General features: G+C 38.2%; 1 protein-coding gene and 1 long non-coding RNA gene across 16 annotated transcripts in view; one reads left to right on the forward strand and one right to left on the reverse strand.

The window, feature by feature from the left end:
* The window catches only part of cacna1g (calcium channel, voltage-dependent, T type, alpha 1G subunit), a 384,250-nt gene that overhangs the window by 18,059 nt on the left and 342,828 nt on the right, over window positions 1-23,363 (reverse strand). For 12 of the 15 annotated variants that reach the window (XM_038280073.1, XM_038280083.1, XM_038280085.1 and 9 more), the window contains 4 exons: window positions 10,609-10,760; window positions 9,644-9,753; window positions 6,209-6,360; window positions 3,104-3,174 (listed from right to left, as the gene is read on the reverse strand). In XM_038280073.1, coding sequence (XP_038136001.1) covers window positions 3,104-3,174; window positions 6,209-6,360; window positions 9,644-9,753; window positions 10,609-10,760 — 485 coding nt within the window. The remainder of the gene's footprint in view (window positions 1-3,103; window positions 3,175-6,208; window positions 6,361-9,643; window positions 9,754-10,608; window positions 10,761-23,363) is intronic. The other 3 variants (XM_038280081.1, XM_038280074.1, XM_038280078.1) reach the window with 1 other exon arrangement.
* On the forward strand, window positions 8,580-9,259 carry LOC119780167. The gene is made up of 3 exons (XR_005280345.1): window positions 8,580-8,745; window positions 8,822-9,039; window positions 9,111-9,259. It is a non-coding gene; the product is annotated as an uncharacterized LOC119780167 (long non-coding RNA).

A 23,363-nucleotide genomic window follows, 5' to 3' on the forward strand; every position in this document is an offset into this window, starting at 1 on the left:
CAACATACTGTAGCATGAAAAATTAAGGAGAACTTTAAATATTAACATTTTGAATAAGAAAAAAATAATAAGGGAAATGGGGAAGGTCTTGCATTTGAGAATCTGATCCCTCAATCAATGTTTTCTAGACCCCCTGTCTTCATCCATGTCACTATCAATGTATTTCTATAACAAAACTGGACAGATTCCCTTCCTGCTCTTGATTTCCTCTTTTGTTGTGGTTGTTATGTCATGTCCTTTAAATATTTATAGAGTAACGAGACATTTTGGGGAAAGAAATAATTAGAAAGTACAGATATGTTTGTTCAAATATAGTGAGTAAAAGTAAAAAGTTCTCAGAAAAATAAATAAAAATAAAAAGTTACTTAGGTACAGTATAGTAACTGCGTATTTTTAGTTAAATTCTTGATCAATTAAGTAAGGAATTCAGACATAAAAACATTAGGCAGCATCAATTTGATTTTTCTGGGCTTTACTTATTTTTGACTTCCTTGTATGTCTGACCTTCGACATTAACCAGCTTTGAGTTCATGCAACTATACACTGAAAAAAGTAATGCAATTTTTTGTGCCATTTACTTAATTATATTTAGTTACTTTAACACAATTGTTTCATGGTAACAGGGTAGGACATAAAACAATTGTGTTAAAGTAACTAAATATGATTAAGTAAATGCCAAAAGCGGTTGCATTATCTTTTTCAGTGTAACCTTTATTTAGCAGTTATCATAGTGCAAATCTTACATGTGTTTGGAACCAAAGGTGGCAGCTGTTTATAGCTATATATTTAATCATTTGGTGGTTTTAAAGTCTTCTTTATTGTTTTGATTTTGTTGGTGCTTTCATTGTTGGTTGTAGCACTTTGAGATACATTAATGTGAAATGCATTAAAAACAATCCATCCATCCATCCATCCATCCATCCATCCATCCATCCATCCATCCATCCATCCATCCATCCATCCATCCATCCATCCATCCATCCATCCATCCATCCATTAATCCGGGGCAGTCGAAGCAAAGATGCCCAGACTTCCTGATCCACACACACTTCCTCCAGCTGCTCTCGGGGAACCCAAAGGCGACACCTAGCCAGCTCAGAGACATATACCCTCCAGCGTGTCCTGGGCCTTCCACCAGGCCTCCTCCCAATGAGACATGCCTGAAACACCTCCAGAGGGAGGCGACTAGGAGGTAAACAGATGCCCAAGCCACCTCAGCTGGCTCCTTTCGACCTGGGTAACTGAGCTCCTCACCCGATCTCAAAGGGTGAACCCAGCCACCCTGTGAAGGAAACTCATTTTGGCTGCTTGTATTCCTGACCTTGTCCTTTCAGTCATTACCCAGATCTCGTGACCATAGGTGAGGGTTGGAACGTAGATCAATCGGTAAATCGAGAGCTTTCCCCCGACTCAGCTCCGTCTTCACCACAACAGTGCTATACAGTCCTATACATCACTGCCGACGCTGCACCAATCTGTCTGTCAATCTCACGCTCCATTTGTCCCTCATTCGTAAAAAAACAAAAAAAAACAAAAAATATTCTGTATATTAATTCTAATTTGTTTTTGTTTTTTAACTCCATGATCTTGAATTTTGTCTTTCTATGTAAGAAGTTCAAGCAAAATCCTTTTGTTAAAAATACCATTTTGTAGGTGCTATAAACAGGACCTGCAATATTTATAGATCACCTTCAACAACCCCACTTATTGCATTGTAGGATTTTTTTCATAGCACAAAGGCTTTAGAGCTCTTTATTCAGAATCTTTGAGGTTCATGCCCTATTTCCATACAGTGTCTTGTAGAAATAAAGTTACCCCTCTACAAACTTTATGTTTTGTCCTATATTCTATGTTTTAGACCAAACAAAGTCATGCATTCAGTAGTTGTGAATAGGAAGGCATATAATAAATGGCTTCAAAACCAAAACATGCCTCAGAAGAGCGTTTATATTTAGGCTTATTAGAAGCTTTGCTGAATTTTTTTTTTGTCAGCATTTCATGCAGATTCCAGGATATCTGTTAAGCTGCTGCTACAGCTCCTTAAATGCATCCAGCTGTGAACCTTAGCTCCTCTCTAACACATTAATATACTTAGATCTAGGTCATTCTGTTATTTTGCTCGCTGTTTGTTTGATTACCTCAATCGCGCTCCTCACACTTTTGGGATTTTCTTCATGCATCTTTTTTCCCACTTTATTATTATCAATTATTAAAGGTTTAAGGGGTGTGAATAATTTAAGAAGTGGATGGGAATTCAGAGGGCACAAGTTCATATAATGCTATATTCTTCATCACACTGGAACTAGTGACTCTGCTTATAGGAGGATTATCTAATGTAAAATGCCTTATTTAGTTTGGCTTCATTTGTTTAGAAAAGAAACAAAATGGACAAAATGTGTATTTTACTGTAAGGTCTTAAAAAGAAGAACCTGAGCTGCAGATAACAGATACAAGAGACACAGATATAATAGTGGATTACAGCTTTATAACAGCGGTGGGTTTTGGGTAATGAAGAGTTCTTGGATTTGCTGTCAGAGCAAATTAGCAAGCAGCAACCTGCTCACACCCACATCACCTCCTGTTATCGCCTTTATCAATTCTGAGCATTTCTGACAAGCTCTGGCTGAATTTAGCCTGGAATAGCACTCACTGTGACACTGTCACTGCCTGAATGAAGATGACAGAGGTGCTATCAAAGAACGCTGAGAGAAGAGCGCAGATTTTCTTTATTTTTCTCAATCGGAACTGTAGAAAGTTGCTTCAATTTACCAACTCTCTCACCCAGAAAATCCACCCACGGGTTTTCCAAACAAAACCTCGAACTGCACTCCTTCCACAGCCTCAGCAGGGGAAATGCTAATGCAACTAAGGCTGCATAGAGACAGGGGGAATAGGCTGGTGGGAAAAGATGATGCTGTGAAATGTAAAAATATTGACTGCATAGAAATGAGTCTGAGATGTAATTATACAGAGAACAGCTCTGGGATGTATTAGGGTTACATCCATCCCCAAAACCCCAAAAAACAACAACAACAAATATATAAATAAACACAGAATAGCGAATTCAATGGCTTCTGGGTATTTAGGCGAGCTGGTTGGATACCTGAGGCAAAGCTTGCATAACGGTGTCCAGCAGAGCTCTCATTCCAACCGCCATCTTTAGGAGCTTCAACACTGCGGAGAAACACACACAATACATAAAATATCATGAAATACACAGGCTTACATAAATAGAGACGTTAGATCCAAACTTCTACAAAGTTGAAAACACTTTCTAAAATCCCATAGAAATTGTGTGAATCAATCATTATTCAATGAATTCTATTAACCTCTTCTCTTTGTTCGTCTGCTGACTAATTTCAAGTAATCTCCCAATCAACCTCACAAACATATAGACTTTGCAAATATAACAGACTGATCTCTTTTGTAAAGGCTTTCCATGACATTTAGGGAGGTTTCTTTGCAATTCTTTGACCCTTACAAAAGTATATTTTTGGAGTCAGATTCAAATGACGATGCCAAATGTGTCTGTTGGCTTGAGGATGGTCTTTTTTTCCAAAATACACCTACTGTACAAGCCTTGTCATTAGGTCCTTTATCTGTTGTTTGCACAGTCTCTAACTTTTCTAATACATTTGAAAGCATGAAACTGACCAACTGTCTTGTTCAGATAAAGTATTTCAGCTTAAGGGCCATACTCCAGAAAATTAAACCACATCATAGTACTCTCTGAACAAAAACAAAGCCTCTAGGCAACCTCTAAACTCAGATTCATCCATTGAATCTCCCAGCTAAGAGGTGAAGAACACGTCTCAGTTGCTCTAGAGTCCAATAGTAGTGTACTTAACACCACTTTATTCAATGCTTTGGTATTACTTGCTGATATAAGGCTTGTGTTCACTGCTTGCGTGATTGGCATCATCCTCCTGTTTGATCAGCCCAAAGTTTATGTTCACACATGTGTAAGTATCTATATTGTTTTCAAATCTCTCTGCATTTGCAATTCAATCAGTTTGGAAACAAATTTCAACCTGACTCCTTCAAAAACTTCCTCAAACCATAACAACGGCTGCACTGTATATTACAAATGGCTAGAGACATGTTTCATATTATGTCTGACCAATGCACATATTGCACATATTATTGTAGTTATTGCATTCCTTACCTCAACTTTCTAAGCAGTGTTAAATACTCTGTGAGAGTCTTATGCTAGGTTCAGACCACACACAGTGGAAGCAGCATAAAAGCTTCTGCTGCTTCATTTTTCTGCTTGTACACATTAAGGTCTGATGGATCTTTGACGCTCCTGAAGTGCGTCCAGTTAAGTGTGTCCAGATGCGCCTGATGCATCTGCTGCTCCTGTGTTCAATGGCAGAGAGCGGCTTTGCTATATTTGTTGTTAAACGTGAGTACAAAGTATTTTTGAAATGTTTTTACGTGAGAAAGTCCACCTGAAAACATCATTACTTCATTACGATCCTGCCTTCAAGTAATATTTCGCTACCTGAGCCGCTCAGACCCACTCGTAGGGGTTGATAAACTGTTTTAGAGGAGTGATCATAGGGATCTGCATCAGCAGTGCTATGTTTGTCTCCCTGCCAACTCCCAGATCAGCTTCTCTGATTGGTCGATGTGGCACGTCAAGCAGCAAAAGTTCAGTTTTTCCAACTCGAGCAGCTGCTGCTGTTGCAGCACGTCACACGCGTCAGATGCTCAGAAGCTTATGAGGCACTGCTTCTGCTGCTCAGCCGCGCTGCAGGACCTTTTGCTGCGCTTTGATGCACGTCAACCATTGACTTTGCATGTAAACTAGCTGCTCCTGCTGCCTCTAGCGCGTCTAAAAGTTTTATTATTTAAGTTCAGTTCTTGTGTAGTCTGCCTCAGATCCTCGTTGTCTTTCAGCATCGCTGCCTCAGGAATGGCTTCCACACAACCAGCGGCCGTTCGCTCCCTATTTTTAAAGGGGTTTCAGGGACTTGTTGATAAATTAACTTAAGAATGAGGGCATTCGTTTCCTCTTTTGTAGGAATATCCCTTTTACATTCTTTTACTATTTATGATTATTCTTAAGTAGGAGAGGAAGTTAGAATATAGTACTTATGAAGAAAATGATAAAATATTATTTAGGTTACATAGGCATTTAAAAAGCCGTATTAGCCCATTAGCTATTAATAGAACTAAACATTTTATAAAATATATTTTTGAATCTTAAGAAAAACACAATTTATCTTTCTATCAATATTATCTTTAATTAAGGCAAGTAAGGACTTGTAAAAACAGCACTGAGTTATTCCTAGTCTTTCATTTGTAAAAATGTTTTCTTTTTTGTATACAAAAATTATAAAAGTAAAAGAAAAAGATGTATTGTTTCTATCCAAAATACTGTGATACTATCTCTCCTTGTTCATGGGGAACCAATCTTGTGGATGGTTTCGATGAGGTAGCTAAAAAGATAAGACTTTCTAGAGGAAGTAAAACGGTTATATAGTTTTAAAGCACCCAAAGAAAACCTTTAAAGTGACTAACAGTCACTGTAGGACTCAGGTAATTAGGGTGGATACATCCAAGCCTTAAGAGTTTGTAGAAAACTTAGTTACGTTGTTGTAAAGATGAAAAGCAGGGGTTAACTTTCCTCTATCATGTAGCTTCTGCCTTCCTTATCTCATCCTACATTGACTTTAACTAACTGGGCAGACACAGTATCTGGACAGTATTGTAGCATTTACTTGGTATCAGCATCCCTGCTCATCTTTTACTCATCAAACATGCTTCCGTCTCTTTTAACATCTCTCTATATATCCTTCCTGTCCTCATTTACTTCAGGTCAGTCTTTTGCCTCGGAGAACTACTGTATTTATTACCTTATGCCATCTCCCAATAATTTATCTTTAGGTGAAAGTTATTCATTATTCTCCATCTTTCTCCTATGTCCATATTTATCCCCCCAACTATCATATTCTAGCTTTTTTCAGATTAGGTCCTTGCAAGTGCTTTGTTTGTCTGCCCAATGTGTTTCCCTGTGCCATCTGGTTAGCTCACTCAGCCCGAGCCCTGCTGGGATCTTTCATGCAAAAATGACAAATAGGGAAGTCCCAGCGATGCGGCTGTTTTACTAGAATCCATAAAAGTACATGCGCATTTAAGGAAGAGCTGCATTGGCGTGTATAGCAGAGTACAGAAAGGCAGAAGGAGAGTGCGGAGACAACACCTCTTGTGATCCTCAGCACTCTCATGATGCGAATAATGGTGGGGTTGATGGGCATTGAGGCGTTGGAGGCGTTTGAGGCGTTGCCCTGAATCTCCTCCAGAGTGATGCCCATGATGGACAGCAGCACAATGATGAGGTCCAGCTGGTTCCACCTACACACACACAACAACACTTATCAGTCACTATAACCAACTTGCTGAACAGCACTTCATTTCAGCAAAACATTTAACAAATATGGTTCCCTGCAAAGTGAGAAAGGAAAACTTACCAGCCAATCCTTCTCTCCAGCACTGTGGCATTAACTTAAAGTTGGATTTCAGTCGGACTTCAATGCCTAAATTCAACTTTAACTGGACTAAATATTAGATTATCTCAGTTTGGCGGATGAGCTTCTGTAACCCTGATTACTCCGAACCAGTTGAAGGAATGAAAACGAAAACCGGAAAAGAACTGAATTTTACCAGGAACGGAAACAGAAACCAAAATAAAATGGTCTTCAGCTGAAACGTTATTCTGCAATCCAAAAAAATGGTTAATAAGATTTTTATTTTCCTTTCTCTATATATTTTTTATAAAATTTCACAAAAGCATAGCCAATGTCAGTGTGGAAAACGACTATTTCCCATTGTATGTTCAATCGCCGACGCCAGGCTCAATCCAGGCAGCTGGCAGTATTTCCTATTCCTTTTCCACTACCACCCCAGCAAGATGCTGAGACGCAACTGAGCTATCATCAAACATAAACAAAGGTAACTGAGTTGAATTAACCAAATCCAAATAATAACGTTAACTTAGTAATTCACTATAAAGGTTGCAAATATTAGACTTTTTTCTAGCTACAAAAAACAAATCAGCATCTACACTGTTCATGTGAGCTAACTAGACAGCTGGCCAGTGTGGTTGTTACGGATTGAATGCTGCAATCTATTATGGCTTTTACATGAACCGGTTCAGGGCCAATATGCTGTGGCGAAAACGTTAAACATAGCTGAACTGTTTGAAACGGAACAATTGAAAAATTTAGTTTTCAAGCCCTGGTTAAGACATGGCAAAATATTTAAGTTTTAAATATAAAATTTTATTCAGCCAAAAGACAGCCACTATATTGACTCAAAAGGAGTACCAACTATTTCAGGCTCACCACCAGTTGCAGTTTGGTGCCTAAAATCAATTAATCTATATTTCTATGGTAAATTATACCGTCCTCATTTGGCAGTAATCCCATTAAAGTTATGGGAAAAAATGTATAACTTTTTCCTTGCCCGTTTTATAATTTTTCTTTTACTTTTTTCTATGGAAATAAAATTTTGAAAGGAGTAATGTAGTGTTTTAATAAAGTAAGGGAAGATCAATCTCTTCTCTGTAAGGTTATTCGAAGGCGAGCAGCGTTTCAGGCTAAATTCACCTGAGTGTAGCAAATGTTCCACAAGCAGAACGTTATTACATCTTTTATACACTTTACAACACATCGCATAACATTGATGAGAAACAGATATGGGAAGGGAAAAAAAAACACTGAGAAACTACGTGAAACTATTATGAAGTGCACCATAAATATTATCTAATATTAACACAGTTATATTTTTAATCATCGTCATCTTATCCTAATTACTGCGTTGAACTTAATCAGTTTACACCCACTTATTGCAGGTACTAAAATATGTATGTTTGGAATCTTGTATATCAGGCCTTATAAGTGGACAAAACAGTAAGACAATTGTAAGTTTAATGAATTGGGCAACACATTCAGCCAATTAATAACCAGGTCCCATGCCATGCAGCAAAACATTTGGCAAGATGAGGCAGGAAAATTTTCATCATGGGAGACAGAACATTTGGACTGCTATGCCTAAAAAACAAACAAAATAATTATGTAAGTGCTGCCTTAGCATACCATTTATAAAACGTTAATAGGATGGCACATTATATGGTATCTCTGAATTACAGCTGAGCTGAAATAAAAGTTTTCAACATGTCCAGGAAATTAGAAATGTCTGGAGACCACGACCCATAATCTATAGAACCAAGTGTTGATATTGCTCCATTTGAGGTGCAGAAAAAACAGTATTTTCCCTGTAAGGCCAAAACATTTTACCTGGATTAATTGCTTTTGGCTTAGTCTTGAGAATGATTTAGTACCTAAGACATTTTAGATATGTGTCAGTAAAACATCTTTTTTCTTATATACTTTCCCAGATATTATGCATTTTTTTCCAGCAAACACCTGGAATTGAACAGATTTAATGAAAAAAACCCAGCTGACAAAATTCTGACATAGCTCTAAACATTGTCGAATTAAAACATAAATACAAACTTTTCACTAACCTTTTTCACCTTTTTTAAAACACATTGTAAATTACAACATGTCAGGACTCAGCAGGTAGTGTTGTGCTTTTTCTGCCCCTGCTTTCTGCACAGGTGACTGGAGTTGACTGGTGGGCGTGGTACACACCTGAGGCTCGTTCTGTGGTTACCTGTCTGCGCTATAAAAGGAGCTCTCTGACAGCTGGAGGATGCCAGAGTGTTAACCTTGTGTGGTACGCCTCAGTTGGCCACTGTCTTTGACAGCCTGAACCTTTCCTGTTTTGATCACCTTTCTCCTGTGTCTCCTAGAACGCTCCCTCGACTCTAAACCTGCTCCGGGCGTTTCCCCAGTGCTCGCCTGGTGTCTCCAGCTGATCGCTGATCACTGCTCCCAACGGCGCAGCTTGGATCCTGCACGAGTTTCCCCGGCCCGCTCATCGGTCACCCAGTCACCGGATCACCTCACCCAGGCAGCGCTGAGTCCGCTCCTCCACACCACCTCCCCAGTGCGCTTTCTGAGCTCAGTGGTAAGCCTTACGCACCTCTTTACGCGCGGCCCGTCCGCGGCGCGCTGTCTAATTCATCTCTCCCTTTTCAGCTCGTGCAAACCCCGGTCCCGTGACTCTGCCTGACGCTGACTCATTGTTTAGTTTTCTCGTTTCTCTGAATTTATTTCTGAGCTTTAATAAAACCCTGAATCTGCTTCCTGTCTCCCGAGTGTTGTCTGCATGTGGGCCAAACACGTGAAAAACATGACACAACAGATGCATATATTAGTAAACCGAGTGAAAACCAAATGTTCCACCTCAAATCAATCAAATAGAGAAGTGGAAATACCACTACTTTGTAAAGAGATAGAAAAGGGTGTAAGTGGTTTTGTTAAACTAGGTTTACTGTAACATCTCTGCTGGTTTTTTTTCCCCCTTCTCAGATAAATCATGATGCAATATGCTTATTTAGCTTGTATTCTTAAGAATTAGAATCAAACTCTTTGGTCTGGACAAATGAGGTGATTGTATGTGTTTAAATGCATATTTATGTCAGCAATGCTGCAGTACTCGTCTCCTGTTGGGATTGTGCTGGTGAATTACAAAGTCGTTTTCAAAGGGAAAAGAAATGCCATATACTAACTTGTCCTTGAAGAAGCGATGAAATCCGAATGCCACCAGCTTGAAGACTGATTCCAGAACGAAAATAACGGTGAAGATGTAGTTGCAGTTCTTCAGTGCTTTAGTAAGCTTCTGTATATAACAAAGAGATCATATTTAGCACCAGATACTATATTTTTAGTTAAACCGAGCACAAAATCACACTGATGCCACTGTGAAAACTGTTTCCATCTGCATGTAAAAACTGACCTTTAAGAGAGCGTCAAAGAGAGCGCTGCAGGTCAGCAAGGATTTAAATAATCTCTCAAGGGTGGCAAAGTCACACCAAACAGCAAGGCACAGTTTGTAAAACATTTCTTTACCTTGCGGTCTACTTTAACTTTCTAATTGTTCAAATGTACTGCTTATTAATCAGTGCATCCATTCAGCTAAATACCTTCTCCTGTCACACAACACATATATAGTATATTCAATGCTCGAGATCCCCCTCCTCTTTTAAGGTTCTTATTTAGGCATCTCTTCTAAAATATGCATCATTTTTTATTATTACTACACAATAAATTCATTCCTTTTGATCTTTCAAAAATACAGTTTTAATTTTAAGTCTCGCTAATAGAGGAAAAAGGTTCAAGGGATTTAAAATCTTCCACATGGCGAATTTCAATTCAATTCAGTTTATTTCTATAGCGCCAATTCACGTCATCTAAAGGCACTCTACAGTTCACCAGATCATACAGTCAAATTCATTCAAAGTTTTCTATCTAAGGAAAAACAGTTGATTGCATCGACTCGAAAGCAGTCCCTCACACTAAGCACGCTTGTAGCAACAGTGGAGAGGAAAAACTCCCTTTTAACAGGAAGAAACCTCCAGCAGAACCAGGCTCAGTGTGAGCGGCCATCTGCTGAGGCCGACTAGGGTTCAAGGAGACAGAAGCAGAGATACAAGAAGCAATTTGTGATCCTGTCTAGAAATGTTTATTGTCTGACCTTCGGCTGATCGTAGTGCTCCATAGACATGGTGATGACGTTCAGGCCTATGACAATGGTGATGAAGAGGTCCAGGTAATGGCTGGTGCACAGCTTGTGGATGAGCAGCCGAGTGGGGGAGTAATCCGAGTAGTAAGGCTTACTCTGAGCTTCTGTTGGAATTGGGGGAGTTGGGTGGGGGAGTAAGGGAACGGGTAACCAGGATGAGGAGGGGTAATGGGAAGAAGAGGAGGGGAGGTGGTGGTCAAATAGTGAGCTAGGAGGTAATAAGCAGGGACAATGTACAGAAGGCCTAGAGTGCTGAGGAAAAAAATAACAATGAATCATCTGTGGAAAAAGGAGGAATTAGTTATATTTGATGGTTGAATCAGACTGACAATACAACATTGTGGGAAAAGAAGTGAGAGATTATAAAGTAGAAAGGTAGATCGGATGACAGACAAACAAAAAGGGAGACTCTCATCAAGTATTCTATGCCAATGACTGATGAAGCACATATCCACCTCTTTTAATTATTACCAAACTTTATATTTTGGATCAATTCCCCAGTGAAACTTCATTCAGGAGATATCCCTTTTTTTTCTCTGGGACCAATCAAGATCTGCCTTTCCTTACCTCATTCACCTCTCAGGTGAAGAACCTATGTAATAGTGTAGGAAAGTAGTTTGCCATTCTCATCCATCACTCTGTCTCTCCCCTACTCCTTCCTTCCAGAGGAAGGATAGATGAGTTTAGAGTGAGGATGAGGAAGAAAGAGGAAGCCTACGCCATCTAACACCTTATCGCCATATCAGTGAAGGAGAAGTTACATGGTGGGGAAATTTGGCAAATGAAATATCTAAAAATAAGTTGATAAAAAGATAAAAGGTCATTTTGAAAGCTTCCTATAGTCAGCACAGGCATGCATCTTTATGGAGTTTCCCATCCATTAAAGGAACTCTACTTATATACCATGAAATGACTGTAAATCACACAGTTTGTTAAAATAAAAAAATTCAAGCAATCTGCCTTTCCAGGATGCATCTTGTTTCCATGAGGCAAGGAAGATGGAGACTCCTTTATCCTAAAAAAAATTAAGGATATTTTAAAACTAAAGCTTCTGCAAATTTAAACCAATCTCATAAAAACACAATAAGGAGGGAAATGAAATAGTTAAATGTAAATTAAATTAAGCATATTCATGTTTATTCATTGATATTTTCTTTCTTTTTGGGCATAAGTTACAGAACTATTTTGAGGTAATCAGTGGGTCCATTAAAGCTATTAAAATACTAGAAAAGGATACTAACAAACTAAAAGAAGGTAAACAATTGAGTGGCATTATAACAGTCTGTCTAAAGGGCTATTGCAGAAAAATCTAGGCACCAGAGAGCTACTAAGCTACTGGAAACATCTTTTTATTAGTCAACCTCGCTTAAAGCATTTTAAAGAAATACCATTTAGTGTTACTACAGCATTTCTTCCGGAAGCACAATTTGTCCGCTTATATGTGCATGTGCTAAAAGAAATGCATCAGGCTAACTATGGTTTTGTTTTCAGATTTCATTGTAGTGATATAAAAAAATCTATTTTTTTAAAGAGCTAGATAATAAGAATATAGATTAACATATGGGATCACATGTTAGTCACTGTCCAAATTGAGTAAATAAAGTTAATCAATCAATCAATAAAGTAGCTTTTGTTAAGGTGCTTTGCTCTGAGCTGACACTATCAGTTCCTCAGATCAATCAACAATCTATTGGGTTTTAGAGGTCTGCATTCTAACATTGATAACAAAACTTGTATTGTATATATTGTAACTATAAATAGTTTAGCATGCCTTTCATTTTTTGTTTATTCTAAAAACATATTGCTTTTTGAAATGATTGCTTAATGACACTTTCCTAAAATGAAAAAAGCGTGTTTATTGGCTTGCTAAAAAGCTTGTGTGTTAGCACATGTGCAAATAAGTTGATAGGATGAAGTGAGTTTCTGGGACTAATAGTGAAGTGACAGTAGGCAATGAAGCTAAAAGTTATCAATACAATAGTAGACTATAACACTTAAATCAAGCTATAACCTAAAAGCATTTTAATGAGCTAAGAGCTTACTAGTTTAAGGTGGTCAGATTTCTGCAATTTAATCTGGGAAAATTTCATAGATAAAAATAAATATGTTTTAGGAAAATTAAAATAGGAAACTGGGAAAGTGATGTTTTTACCCATTTATACATACTAATTTAATTAATATAAATGTTGTTTTCAGGGACAGGCCAGTTTGCATTAATAGTCTGTGGTAATTTCCCTCCTATTCCCTTCCAAAAAATTAAAATGAAACTTTTTTAAATATATAAAAAAATTGAAAAACATATTTTTTTCTGCATAATGATAACTATATAATGAAACGGCCTCCAGGTGTTTATACTGTATTCTGGACAGCTGCAGTGCATTGGGTAGCCTTCAGCAGCCTGTATTAAATGCTGTGTCACTATTAAAAAAGTTACATTAGATTTTTATATTCAGATTAAATTACTACCATTTAACCACATCTATAAATCTGGATCATTCTCAGCGGAGCGGGGCGGTTTCAAAGGATGTGGGATTTCACAGCGTAGCTGCGTACAGCCGGCTGTAATAACAAACTTCTTCGTCTGCTTTAAAGCTGGTGTACTCTGCTAATCCATACGTTAACAGCTGTTTCTGTGTGCAGCATGCTTGCACGCTCTTTCTACTAAAATAACAGTTTGTATGCAACATTTTTCCCCTCATTCATAAAACTGTAAATTTGGGGATAGCTTTAGCCGGGGACAGGTGGTCGAAAACGGGAGACCAGACGTCACCGGAAATCCGGGATGCTATACTAGCTGGAAGAAAGCTAACAAAATAATTCTAGGCTACAACAACATTTGCAAACTGAACAGATAATGATATATTGAGAAGGTTATAGTAGAGCTACATGTAACAGCTAAAGGGGACAAGTGGCTTACAAGCTATTAGGCTGTAAAACTAGTCACATTTTAAAGACTGCCCTTTGAGCTAAAAAGCTTATACAGGATAGAAACTCTCTTAATGAGCTACTGTAATAGTGAGCTAAAAGGCTAAATGCCAACAAGTTAATAATAGGACAGCTTTATGTTCACGGTAATATAGACAGCTATTTGTTTTTTAACAAAAAAGTTATTATATTACTGTTTTCTGAGAACACTTTTAGAATCTTGACTTAAATCTAGCAGAGAATTTGTGAAAGCAGGTTCCAAACTCAAAACGTTGGACAATAGACAACAAAGTCTTTCTTTTGATTATTGAAGAGGAACTTGTCAAAAACAGACGTTTTTATAACCTTAAACTAAATAATTGTAAATCTCAATAATTTCTAATAAGTATTTCAAACTTGTTAAATAATATGTCTTATGGGCATATAGTAGATGAGCTGAGTAATAGGCAATTAAAAAAATTTAAATAAAAATTATAAACTGTCTAAAAAGTTGAAAGTCTTTTGATTGAAATGTTTAAAGCAAGATATTTTGAATGTTACTGGCATGGGGTTTCACTTTCACAGAGTTCTTGCAACCAAAATCATTTTAGTTTCCGGATCATGGCTGCTGACAGATAATTTTCCGCTTGCTGGGTATTATCAATATTGACAACAGGAGATATTCCCTAGAATACCAGTCATGTGGGGTGAATCTCAGGGTGGCTGGCTGTAGAGTTTGACCGTTGCTGAACACCTACAGAGATGTGCGTGCCAGAGAAAGGAAAACAGTATGGCTTATGGTGTGCTCAGTCTGGCTCCTAAAATAAGGGCACCTCAGCTTGCTGGCACACTTTGTTATAGGCTATCCTACTCAGCACCTCACAACTTTATTTGATCCAGACACCTGAAATTTTTTCATAGCGTCACAAGCTCTTTATAAACAGAGCTATAAATTTAGATGTCAAACAATATGGCCACTGGGTGAACAGTTTTAGGACGTCTAGGATATGTTTGAGAGAACTGCTTTACATCTGTACAGGTTGGCAGAACTGTTGCAGGACTCAACAGCTTGTTTTTGTTTCACTGGGAGTTTGTATTTACACTATTCTTCATCATCTTCTGATCTGCAGCCATTACTCTTCCTCTGCTCTACTTACTCTCTCCAGGTGCAGGGCGAGCTAAGGTAGACAGAGACAGATATAGCCAGTCTACTTCTAATGCGTTAAAGCAGAGGCTCCAAGGTAGTGTTATGTTTTCCCCTGTACCTGACCCAATTACATTGTTCCATAGTAAAATATATTAGTTACTAGGTCGGGAAATTGTTTATTATGGAACTGCCAATGTGAGCAAATAGGAAGCCGTTCAACAATGACCTTGTATCATGAAAAGAACAGAAAGGGCGAAGCCAAATAAAGGTCGGGGGAATATGGGAGAAGGAAGCTGATGTTTTTTGACAAAACCTTAAACAATCTACAGTTAGGTCAAAATTGAGTGTAGCAAAGCAACAGAGGTGAGGATTTGAAAACCAGACCTTTGCTGCTCCCACTTTCACTGTTCTTTCCTCTTCAATAGACCGATTGCCACTCTCTATGAAGACTGAAGCTTCTTCTTTCATTCTTTTATTAAAACAGGAACATATCAATTGGAAGGTTATTACAATGCCACTTCCTGCTCTCCCTTCTCCCCACTTCTTTTCTCCTAATCCCTTCTCTGATGAGGGCGATGAGACATTTTCTAAACATTGGATATAATCAATAAATCAAAGGAACAAAAGTGAAAATGTACAGAGAGGTCAAGACTAAGCTCTCTGTAATTTTAGCACCTGCTCCCTGTATTTACATTTAAATATTTGACATAAAGTCAGAGAATATTTGATAAACCTTCTATGACAGAAACTGAAAGGGGTCTAAGATCTCGTTGCATCACCACCACTGATGACAAACCTGATGCAGTTCTATATTTATTTTGCCCGTTATTCATTCTTTTTTTTCTAAAAACTAGAATCTTCAAATAATTTTATAAATCACCAGATGAGTTGCACACCTTGTGACCCGGTTATCTCTTCAAGTCAGTTCTGTACACTAATCAAACTCTGTGACATAGGCTGTCTCCGAATGTCTGCCCTTCCATTTTACAGGTGCTGGTCATAAAATTAGAATATCATGAAAAAGTAGATTGATTTCAGTAATTCCATTTAAAAAGTGAAACTTGTATATTATATTCATACATTACATACAAACTCATATATTTCAGATGTTTATTTTGTTTAATTTTGATGATTACAAATGACAACAAATGAAAATCTCAAATTCATCATATCAGAAAATTAGAATATTACTGAAGACCAATAAAAACAAAGGATTTATAGAAATGTTGGCCAACTGAAAAGTATGAACATGAAAAGTATGAGCATGTACAGCACTCAGTATTTAGTTGGGCCTCCTTTGGCCTGTATTACTGCAGCAATGCGGCGTGGCATGGAGTCGATCAGTCTGTGGCACTGCTCAGGTGTTATGATAGCCCAGGTTGCTCTAATAGTGGCTTTTAGCTCTTCTGAATTGTTGGGTCTGGTGTATTGCATCTTCTTCTTCACAATACCCCATAGATTTTCTATGGGGTTAAGGTCAGGAGAGTTTGCTGGCCAATTAAGAACAGGGATACCATGGTCCTTCAACCAGGTACTGGTAGCTTTGGCACTGTGTGCAGGTGCCAAGTCCTGTTGGAAAATGAAATCTGCATCTCCAAAAAGTTGGTCAGCTGCAGGAAGCATGAAGTGCTCTAAAACTTCCTGGTATGTGGCTGCGTTGACGCTGGACCTCAGAAAACACAATGGACCAACACCAGCAGATGACATGGCACCTCAAACCATCACTGACTGTGGAAACTTTACACTGGACTTCAAGCAACGTGGATGAAGTGCCTCTCTTCTTTTCCTCCAGACTCTGGGACCTTGATTTCCAAAGGAAATGCAAAATTTACTTTCATCAGAGAACATGACTTTGGACCACTCACCAGCAGTCCAGTCCTGTTTCTCTTTAGCCCAGGCAAGACGCTTCTGACGCTGTCTGTGGTTCAAGAGTGGCTTGACACAAGGAATGCGACAGCAGAAACCCATGTCTTTCATACGTCTGTGTGTGGTGGTTCTTGAAGCACTCACTCCAGCTGCAGTCCACTCTTTGTGAATCTCCCCCACATTTTTGAATGGGTTTTGTTTCACAATCCTCTCCAGGGTGCGGTTATCTCTCTTGCTTGTACACTTTTTTCGACCACATCTTTTCCTTCCCTTCGCCTCTCTATTAATGTGCTTGGACACTGAGCTCTGTGAACAGCCAGCCTCTTTAGCGATGACCTTTTGTGTCTTGCCCTCCTTGTGCAAGGTGTCGATGGTCGTCTTTTGGACAACTGTCAAGTCAGCAGTCTTCCCCATGATTGTGTAGCCTATAGAACTAGACTGAAAGACCATTTAAAGGCTTTTGCAGGTGGTTTGAGTTAATTAGCTGATTAGAGTGTGGCACCAGGGGCCATCAATTTTGAACCTTTTCACAATATTCTAATTTTCTGATATGATGAATTTGAGATTTTCATTTGTTGTCATTTGTAATCATCAAAATTAAACAAAATAAACATCTGAAATATATGAGTTTGTATGTAATGTATGAATATAATATACAAGTTTCACTTTTTAAATGGAATTACTGAAATCAATCTACTTTTTCATGATATTCTAATTTTATGACCAGCACCTGTATAGGAGTATCTGAATGTCTATGGGTCAGAAAAAAGTAGTGCACACCAAATTTCCCACAATGCACCTTGAAAAGAAGTTAGTATATAGATGGTCACCGTATGAGCATATACAGTATATCCCAGGATGCTTTGCAAGAGCTCTCATCGCAAAGCATTGTGGGATTTGTTTTGTGGGCGAGGGAGAATAAAGATGGGGCAGCCACTGTGGGGGGAGCTGGAGTCATGAGACCACAAGGGCGAAAAGTAGAGACCATCTTTCTGAACGGTCAATTAACTGAGGTCACCATAAAGATCACTATATAGTCCCCGCTTAATATAGTGATTGAGTGGTTACCCACTGAGTTTGTGTTAAACTGACAGCAACATTACAACTTTAGGTTTAAAAGTTGGCTGCCAATATACAACAGCTGAAATCAAAGCAATTAAGAGCAAGAACTGAGAAGATACAGAAACATTTAAGTATATTCTTTACAAAAAAGTTTGGGAAAATCTGTTTTTAACCTTTAGAAAATTAACCTGATATTGACATCCTAGACACAAAGAAATTGTTTTAGATTTAACTTTTGAATAAGTTTTTTTTCCTCTTTTTTTTATATATATTTGTCATACTTAAGTGTTTGAAAACATTAAATCATTCTGAATATTAGACAATTAAAAACAAAATTACATTCCCAAGGGAGAAAAAAAACAATCAAAATCTAAATGGCCGAGTGAAAAGTGATTGCGCCCCAGTAAATCATAACTGCTTTACTTCAGCTGAGTTTACTTTCTCTAGCTGAAAAAAGGTCTTTCCCTTGGTGCAACTAGAGAACCAACTCATTCACCAACTCACTTTGGTGTCCTCAAACTCACCAAAATATGACCTGACAAAGTGAAATACAAAAAAAGATCCTCAAAAGCTAGACATGCCGAGATAAAGAAAATCAGGAATCAAATAAGAAATAAAGTCATTAAGATCTATCAGTCTCAAAAGGATTACAAAAGCCCTTTCTAAAGCTTTGGGACTCCAGGGAACCATTATTAACAGATAGTAAAAATATAGAACTGTGGAGAGCTTTTCCAGATGTGGCTGACTGACCAATCTAAACCCCCAGAGTGCACCTCCTCCAAAAGGTAAAAAAAAAAAAAAACACATAACAAAAAAGAACTGATGTTAAACAGGCATTAATTGTCAAAACATTGTCTTAAAAACAACAATGTGTAGTGATCTGTGTGCCCAATCTTTCATAGAGCTATAGAAGATTCATTGAAAGTAATCACTAGTAAACACTAGATTGCAGTTGTTGCTGCTAAGGGAGTTCCAACCATTAATTCGCTTTAATGGGTGATCACCTTTTTATACATGGCCATGTTGCTTTGAATTACTTGTTTTTCCCCTTATTAATAATAACATTCTTTAAAAAATATATATTTTGTGGGATTTGCTGTTTTTTTCTAAGCTAATCCTCCTATAAGTACGTTTTGGCCTCCTAGTTAAAATGGAAGGCAGATATGTAAACAGGTGACAGCATAGGACAGGTGGATTCACTTATGCCCAACCGACATGTTAAACCAACTAACTTTCATGGCTCATATATAGTTTAGTTGGAACTTGCTCTTAAGATTCCTCAACATTAAATCCGCAATCTTCAAATGAGATCTTAAACCCCTTTTTAAAGTTTGTCGGAAGGCCAGTCAAATAAGCAAGAACAGTTAGAGGGAACAGAGTAAAGAAAAACATTCCCCGTTCAAAAGCAACCCGAACAGCTAATATTCCTCTTTAGAAGCTCCCAATTTTATTCTCATAGCCTCCCTTGATGGGAGACAGTGTTTGAAGCCGAGGATTTAGTGTGAGAGTTCCTTTTGCACATGGCCACACTCAAAAACATAATTTCATACATTTCTGAGGTAGTCTTTTTTTGGGAAATACAGACACAGTAAGGCTCCTTATTGATTGTGGGATCGATGAGCAGGCACACCACAGCACTATGAGAATACTGTGATCTTGTGAGTGTATTGGTTTGAAGTATACAGGTGCTGGTCATAAAATTAGAATATCATGAAAAAGTAGATTGATTTCAGTAATTCCATTTAAAAAGTGAAACTTGTATATTATATTCATACATTACATACAAACTCATATATTTCAGATGTTTATTTTGTTTAATTTTGATGATTACAAATGACAACAAATGAAAATCTCAAATTCATCATATCAGAAAATAAGAATATTGTGAAAAGGTTCAAAATTGATGGCCCCTGGTGCCACACTCTAATCAGCTAATTAACTCAAACCACCTGCAAAAGCCTTTAAATGGTCTTTCAGTCTAGTTCTATAGGCTACACAATCATGGGGAAGACTGCTGACTTGACAGTTGTCCAAAAGACGACCATCGACACCTTGCACAAGGAGGGCAAGACACAAAAGGTCATCGCTAAAGAGGCTGGCTGTTCACAGAGCTCAGTGTCCAAGCACATTAATAGAGAGGCGAAGGGAAGGAAAAGATGTGGTCGAAAAAAGTGTACAAGCAAGAGAGATAACCGCACCCTGGAGAGGATTGTGAAACAAAACCCATTCAAAAATGTGGGGGAGATTCACAAAGAGTGGACTGCAGCTGGAGTGAGTGCTTCAAGAACCACCACACACAGACGTATGAAAGACATGGGTTTCTGCTGTCGCATTCCTTGTGTCAAGCCACTCTTGAACCACAGACAGCGTCAGAAGCGTCTTGCCTGGGCTAAAGAGAAACAGGACTGGACTGCTGGTGAGTGGTCCGAAGTCATGTTCTCTGATGAAAGTAAATTTTGCATTTCCTTTGGAAATCAAGGTCCCAGAGTCTGGAGGAAAAGAAGAGAGGCACTTCATCCACGTTGCTTGAAGTCCAGTGTAAAGTTTCCACAGTCAGTGATGGTTTGGGGTGCCATGTCATCTGCTGGTGTTGGTCCATTGTGTTTTCTGAGGTCCAGGGTCAACGCAGCCACATACCAGGAAGTTTTAGAGCACTTCATGCTTCCTGCAGCTGACCAACTTTTTGGAGATGCAGATTTCATTTTCCAACAGGACTTGGCACCTGCACACAGTGCCAAAGCTACCAGTACCTGGTTGAAGGACCATGGTATCCCTGTACTTAATTGGCCAGCAAACTCTCCTGACCTTAACCCCATAGAAAATCTATGGGGTATTGTGAAGAAGAAGATGCAATACACCAGACCCAACAATTCAGAAGAGCTAAAAGCCACTATTAGAGCAACCTGGGCTATCATAACACCTGAGCAGTGCCACAGACTGATCGACTCCATGCCACGCCGCATTGCTGCAGTAATACAGGCCAAAGGAGGCCCAACTAAATACTGAGTGCTGTACATGCTCATACTTTTCATGTTCATACTTTTCAGTTGGCCAACATTTCTATAAATCCTTTGTTTTTATTGGTCTTCAGTAATATTCTAATTTTCTGATATGATGAATTTGAGATTTTCATTTGTTGTCATTTGTAATCATCAAAATTAAACAAAATAAACATCTGAAATATATGAGTTTGTATGTAATGTATGAATATAATATACAAGTTTCACTTTTTAAATGGAATTACTGAAATCAATCTACTTTTTCATGATATTCTAATTTTATGACCAGCACCTGTATATACTGAAAATGGGTTTGAAGCTGGACGTAAAACTGAAGCCGGGCAAAAGGTGTAGAGGATAAGGATTTTGAGTTGGCTACTCAATCAAAACAAAGATCTTTCAACCAATCTTAACTGAATACAGGATATTGCTGTGAGGACTATTCATAATATGGTTGCTATTTAGCTGGATCTCCTCAAAATGTGATTGAGGGTAAAGGCCAGACTGATGGATAGGGGTTGACAGGCAATTACATTTGGAGCATAGATGACAAATGAAATGAACGTGAAGATTAGAAAAGGACATAGAAGATAAAAGCAGCAAGAGTGCATTTTGAATTTTAGATACCGTGACAAAAAAAAAGGAAGGAACAATGATAGTCTCCTAATTGCGAGGAACCACTTTGGTTTAATGCGATTGCTGCTTTTATCCTCCTGTCCTTCATTGTGAATGGCTCAATAATAAACCTCAACACTCAGTGCTTGCCAGGAAACGTGTTTTGACCTTAGCTGTCAAGAAAATGATATCCGATGGTGAAACCCAGCAAACACTCAGTAAAATAAATCAAAAAACAACACTGACTGGAACAAAAAAAAAAAAAAAAAACACCCAAACAATAATTTACACGTAACGGATATTCCAGATTGCTCTGCTGTCTCGATTAGAAACGAAAAGAGAAAGTGACGGAAACAAAAGACAAGAGACTTTAAAACACAAAGAGGAACAGCAGAGCAAATTGTGAAGACCGGAAGAAAAGAGGAAAAGAAAGAAGAAAACATGACGGCATTTCAAATGACAGGGTGTGAAAACACAGTCTAATCAGCAATCCTTAGCTAACATGAACACACACTGTCCTGATTCACACATGGTAGACTGACACACCTTTCTGAGTCATACTTGAGCTGGATGGTCTCATTGAAATGAGTGAAAGCAAGCGATTGGATAGAGTGAATGGTAGAACGGAATAACAGGAGTAACAGTGCAAACAAGATGCACACCGATGGGAAGCTGTTTAACAGAGCAATGAGCGCATTTGTGCCTTTCTAATTTTAGTCGGTCAAATTCTATAACCAAAGTCCACGTCTTTAAGTCATTGGTCATGTTTTATGGTCACACAAAAGTAACTGTTTTTAAAAATCACCTAAAACAGGCTCAACCCAAGCAAAAAGCCTGACTTATCAACCAGCTAGGCTTGAACTGTTTATTGCTAAAATATTTATGAAAACACTTTTCATCATCAAACATTAATTTAAAATGCTGTTGGTACATCGTTTTTTCCTTCCATGCATGTCGAGCTAAATTACAGTAGGTTCAGGGATTTTATCTATAAAGCAAAAACTTCTTTCAAACAATGTTACTGTGGAACGGCCATTCCTACTACTTTGAATTTAGTTGTCAGCTGTAGTCTTTTTTTGTAGAGTCATAAATCATCATGGGTCGATGTTGAATTTCCATATGTAAGTTTTCAATGTAACAATACAGCAATTTGTCTAAAGAAGGTGGGAATTGACCTATTTCTTCTGGATAAAAACACAAACAGTTGCTTTTATAAAGCATTAAACATTATCGCTTTGTCAAATTTTACACTTCACTTGACGCTGCCACCTAAACCCTGTGACATCTAACTTTTACATGCCAGGGCTGCTAATTTCAGAGGCCTCTTGCTGAGACATGTCACTATCTCTCTCCGTACCCCACACTGATCTAAGAGTTTGTAGCCTCTGTACCAGCACCCACTCACCCTCTTCATTTATTCATCTTCTCCCCAAAGAACATCTGTTATTAATTACATGACAGCGACAGAGGAATAGAAGAAAGAGAGAGGGGCAATGAAAAACTTTGGTGAGATTCATCTCTGTTGGCTCTGACCTAGTTACAGCACAGGATTGGCATCAGCTGCCTTGCCTTTATCCTGCTGTGTGTAGGTTAATAGATGAAGTGAATGTATTCATCAAATGTAAGGCTGTTTTTCCATATACCTACGCTTATATTTTGGGTAACAGAGTGAGTGTCTAGTAGTGCCAGGGAAACCAACACTTGCCTGGATTCTTCCACCAGCTGTTCTGTTCATATACATGTATAATGTGATGATTATATGAATATTCCATATAAAAAAATATGGTTATATCATCAGCTTTAGCTGTTGTATGATTTAACAGCCAATACAGAAAGTTGTTTCTTAACCTAAAAACCAGTTATACAATCAAAGTGGATTCCTGTGTCAGTTCCCAACAACCTGCAAGCATTTTCAACTAAATATGACACTTGGCACACACCATTATTTTTAAACTGGCTTATTTTTCTCCTGCATTGTTTACATTCTGATCACTGCTGCTGCTTTGACTGGTAATAATACTGGTAATACTGCTAATGTTTATCTTACTTCAACTGCAATATCATTACACTGTTGTAAGCTGTATGCAAAATAATTGTAGTGCTGTATACAATGT

This window comes from Cyprinodon tularosa, unplaced genomic scaffold (assembly GCF_016077235.1).
Source record: "Cyprinodon tularosa strain WSP-4 unplaced genomic scaffold, ASM1607723v1 ctg156, whole genome shotgun sequence".
In the NCBI taxonomy this organism is placed as follows: Eukaryota; Metazoa; Chordata; class Actinopteri; order Cyprinodontiformes; family Cyprinodontidae; genus Cyprinodon; species Cyprinodon tularosa.